This window comes from Otolemur garnettii, unplaced genomic scaffold (genome assembly GCF_000181295.1).
Source record: "Otolemur garnettii isolate 467f Iridium unplaced genomic scaffold, OtoGar3 scaffold00045, whole genome shotgun sequence".
NCBI classification, from domain to species: Eukaryota; Metazoa; Chordata; class Mammalia; order Primates; family Galagidae; genus Otolemur; species Otolemur garnettii.
In genome coordinates, this window is record NW_003852440.1 from 764,667 (window position 1) to 769,654 (window position 4,988).

At 49.6% G+C, this 4,988-nt stretch overlaps 1 protein-coding gene across 1 annotated transcript in view; it reads right to left on the bottom strand.

The window, feature by feature from the left end:
• SLC30A10 (solute carrier family 30 member 10) overlaps positions 1-3,576 on the bottom strand; it is a 13,038-nt gene extending 9,462 nt beyond the window's left edge. Inside the window, exons 1-2 of the mRNA XM_003790950.3 lie at positions 2,858-3,576; positions 2,129-2,206 (exon numbers count right to left, since the gene is read on the bottom strand). Of these exons, the coding sequence (XP_003790998.1) occupies positions 2,129-2,206; positions 2,858-3,491 (712 nt within the window). The 5' untranslated portion in view covers positions 3,492-3,576. The remainder of the gene's footprint in view (positions 1-2,128; positions 2,207-2,857) is intronic.
• Positions 3,577-4,988: the final 1,412 nt, after the last annotated feature.

The following is a 4,988-nucleotide window of genomic DNA, read 5'->3' on the forward strand; positions in this document are numbered from 1 at the left end:
CCCCGCCTCTGCTGCTAGCTGGGTCACTTGGGAAGTCTCCAAACTCTCTGCATCCTGTTTCCACATCTGCAAAGTAAAGGGCCGGAGCCCACTTTCTCTAAGCTTTCCAGCTCTAACATTCTGTGGTCCTTCCATGATTATGAGTCCAAGATGAAAACACAAGACCTAAGAGTACAGCCTCACATCTAGCCTGAAATATGGAAAGGCTCCTGTAGCCACAGCATAGGTATTCCTCAAAAGCAGCAGGAGTGATGCTGAAGCTGTCTCAGTCAGCGGTTCCACTCACTACCTAAATGACAATTGTATCCACCTGCTAAGATGGGAGCGATGGCCAATTGACTCATTCATGAACACAAAATATTCCTGGCACAAAGTACACAAAGTACATAATAAAAATATTAGCTAGTTATAGGCCTTGAGCTTTTATATGTTTTATTTCATAGCAACACCATGAGGTGTGTATTGTTATTATCCCCATTTTAAAGATGAGGTATTTGGAGGCTTAAAGGGGTTTACTGACTTGCCCACATAGTTCTCACATGGCAGAACCAGGACTCTAACCCGGGCATCTTGAAGCTACATCCAATCTTTCAATCACTGCACTGTCAGAAGCTAGAGTTGTGCTTTTGTCAGTACCTATAGACCAAGGACCCAGCCAGGTACAGCAAAGCTTGCACTACTGGCTCCAATAGCTTTAGACTAAAATTCATCAAGATTCTACAAGTTTCCCCAACAAGATCACAGTATCTATCAGGGGCCTACTCTTCATTCTTTGTTTCTTTCCCCCACCTACATTTAAGTTTGTAACATAATTATCTTTTAGATAATTAACAGAACATGCTTTGAAAACTTAAAGTGCTATGATGATGAGCCCCACTTTAAAAACTTCCAATATATAATATATATCTTTAACCAGAACCTAAAAAAAGAAAGATAAACTAAAAGATGATGATTTGTTGTTAGACTCTCTTTATCCAAAAAGATTCACCACCAATTCTGAAGAGAAAATTCTATTGTTGCATTTAAATGTTTAAAGATCAGTGTATTTAGAAACTGTTAGGAGTCCTAGCACTTTGGAAAGCTGAGGCGGGTGGATTGCTTGAGCTCATGAGTTCGAGACCAGCCTGAGCAAGAGCGAGACCTCCTCTCTAAAAAGTAGCCAAACACTGTGGTAGCCACCTGGAGTCCCACCTACTGGAGAGGCTGACACAAGATCACTTGAGGTTGCTGTGAGCTATGACATCACAGTACTCTACTGAGAGTGAAAAAGAGAGACTCTGTCTCAAAGAAAAAAAGCTCTGAGCTATGACATCACAGTATTCTACTGAGAGTGAAAAAGAGAGACTCTGTCTCAAAGAAAAAAAGCCCTGAGGTTAGGCTGCTAGGGCGCCAGCCACATACACCAGAGTTGGAGGGTTTGAATCCAGCCAGGGCCCGCCAAACAACAATGACAACTACAGCCAAAAGATAACCAGCATTGTGGCGGGCGCCTGTAGTCCCAGGCACTCAGAAGGCTGAGGCAAAAGGATCACTTAAGCCCAAGGGTTTGAGGTTGCTGTGAGCTGTGATGCCAACAGCTCTCTACCCAGGGTGACAGCTTGAGACTCTATCTCAAAAAATGAAAATTGCAGAGTTCAGATAGCATCTGATGAAGAGGAGGAAGGATTTGGGGGTCCTATCTGTTGCCCAACAATAAGGATTGATTTCCAAGAAAATTACTACTCCTATACAGAGAGAATGGGGGAAAGGAAAAGAGAGTGGGGTACCTGAGGACTCAGGAGAAAAATCCATCCTTATCACAATCAATTAAAACATGGTACACTGTATGTTAGTAATATCATAGATAAGTAAAGTCAAGTGAAATAGCAACAGGACACTGATATCTAGGGCTCTCGAGCAGGCAGCTTTAGTGTGGGTCTACATGGAGCAAAGATAAATCATTAGCAACTAGTTTCTCCTTCAGAATCAATGCACTGATTAGGCAAGAGACTCCAGGGTCATAGTCTATGCATGTAACTGGGCTACTTTCAAACATGCCATTGGCTTATTAAAAGTCAAACAGAAATGAACAGCACAGTTCACATGTGCCACTGAGAAGGATTTCAAATGGTCCGGAAATCAATCCTACCTCTAATATTCAGGGCTTCGGACTTTTTCTCCTTTTTCATCATCTCTTCAGGCTCATTTGGGGTGTTCAAGGAATCACCTGCATTCAAAGAAGAAACCTTGTGTTGTGTATAAGTTCTACAAACAAAAAAAATCAATGGACTCAAAATAAAGTATTGTTATTTTAAATCCCTACTAGCTTATGGGAGACCCCACCCCTGCACACACACAACCCAGAACAGTGTATTTTGGCCTTGTAATGGCCTTGTGATCCACTTTTGGACTTCATTCAAACTTCTTTTCGCGTTAAAGCAAAAAGGGGGCGAGTGGGAGCCCCCCGCCCCCCGCCCGCAAAACCCATAACATCCCAGAGGACAGAAAAATGGGGGGAAGTTCAGACAGCAACTAATGAAAGGCCGGAAGGGTTGGGGAGTGCTATCTGTTGCCCAATAATAAGGACCAGACTTCTAAGAAAATCAATATATATATTATACAGAGAGAATGAGGGAAGGAAAAAAACACTAGGTGAACCTGAGGATTCAGGATTTACGAAAAGAAAAGAAGTTAATTGTGGGGAATATGTTACACTAGCATAAAGAGAAGCAAAGCAGGACTGCTGTAAAGGTCTTGGATTTAAAAAAAAAACAAACATACAGGTAGTAGGAAAAGAGGGCGTGGGATGAAAAGAAAGGGACAGGGCGAGGAAAGAGAGGACGGGCAACGTGGTCCAAAGGATGCAACCGAAAGGCACCTGCTACATTTGAGAACACGGTCGCCCCCTTCTCCTGCTTCCTCTCGACCGAGGCCCCCCGGAGGATCACGGCCGAGTCCGAGCCAGGGGCTTTCGCCGCGTGCTGCGGGTCCTCCGCGCCCTGGAGGTCCCCGAAAGCTGCGCGAGCGCCGTCCTGGGCCAGCTGCTGCTGCTGCTGCAGGCGGCGACGGCGGCGGCGGCAGCAGCAGGCGAACCAGGAGGCGCAGTCCTGGAAGATGAGCAGCCCCACCACGTTGACCGCTAGCCCCAGGGCGCCGACGATGAGCACCAGCTCGGGGTCATCGATGCTCTCGGGCCGGGCCAGTCGCAGCACGGCCTCCACGAAGATGGTGAAGCAGAGCGCGGTGAGGAAGACGGCGTTGCTGAGCGCGCCCACCACCTCGGCGCGGGCGTAGCCGTAGGTGGCCCGGAAGCCCCCGGGGTGGCGCCGGGCGATGTAGCCGGTGCTCAGGCCCACGCACAGCGAGATCAGGTCGGACAGCATATTGAAGGAGTCGGAGAGCAGCGCGATGGAGTTGCCCAGGTAACCCGAGACCAGCTCAGCCACGAAGAAGGCGACGGTGAGCACCAGCATGAAGAGCAGCCGGCACGTCTTGCCGGAGTAGCGGCCCATCTCTGCAGCCCACGCCCAAGCGCTGCGGCCGCCGCAACAGGTGGGGACGCGGCGCGGGGCGAGCTCCGCCGAGGCCTGTACCCGCCGCCGGGCTGCCGGCCGCCCTGCCCCGGCGCTTTTATAAGGCGGAGGCAGAGCGCCCCCGTCTCCGCGTGTTCAGAGTCTAAAGGAGTGGCTGCGGGGCGGCCGCCTCTGAAGCTGCCTCCCGCTGCCCCTGCCCCTGCCCCCTCCGGGCGTCCCTAGCCTGGCCTGGCGGTGGCCACCAGCCAGTGCGCAGAGAGGGTTGCGGCGGAGGCGGGGGCGGCAGGGCGTGTCTGCGTGTCAGTCCTTGCAGACCCCACTCTTCGGTATGGAGGTGGGATTCCCTCCCCCACCCTCACCCTGCTTCTCACCCCCGCCTTGTGGGTCACCAGTGTTCTGGTGACGCAGCGATAGGACTTTGCTGTGGGTGTGTTAGCCAAGGTGAACCCGCACACCTTCAGTACGTGCCCAGACGCAGGCTTGCAGTTCCAGATTCCATTATCCCATTATAAGGCCCAGGAGCACTAACTTGGGCCAACCCTTCCCTAAGGGTGCTTGCTACTTGCTTTGCATTTTGTTAAATTTGAGCCCCACCTTTATTCCACAACCACCCGTGGTGAAGCTATTTTACCTTCTCTTCTTGCTCACAGCCTTATAAAGGGTACACAGTTAGAAAGGGTGCACGAAGGTCCCCATTGCCCCCTCAGGGGACTGTATGGTTCCTGTTCCCCTCAGGATCTTACAGTCAAGATAACCTTCCTCCGGTGAACAGCAGGCAGCCGGCAGGAGAGCCCAGGTCTCATGGGACCCCCAGCCCCTCACTCTGGTGTACTCGGTGGCAGATGTCAGTCCCGTGGCCAGCAAAGAAGCAGGGCTGGCCGCCTCTGTGTACTTGTCTAGTTCTCCATTGGAGGGAACACTCTACTTCCTCCATGTGTCCCTGACAGTGTGACCTAATACTTTTAGTTCCACCGACTGACCTACACGAAGATTTATTCCAAATAAGGATTTTTCTCTTCCAAGTAAAAGTTGTCCAGAAAGGAACTATCCCAGAACTCTGGAAGACACTGAGAAATGGACCCTTGAAGAAGGGTATTTGCTGTCCCTCAGTTCAGGGAAGGCCAGGAGGCACACAGATTTCTTTATTGGCTTTTTATACTGTTTCATTTCAGAAAGGATTTAAAGGTGAAGCCTGGCAATCTCCCTCCCCAAGCAATGACCCCTGAACTTTAACCATTCCTGAAAAACACACATCTGTTTTTGGCTCGGAAATGAAGAAAAATATCTCACTCCAAGAAAAGCCACAGAATCCTACCAAACGTTCTAACTTCTAGCCTCATTCATTGTTTTAGCCCTGTAAAATATAACCTTGCCTTCCCATGATCTGAGGGTCCTTAACAGTCATGCTAATGTGTCCTTGATCTGAGCATCCCACCAGATGAGCCTCCAAACTCTGGGAGCTTATTAAACTGTCCC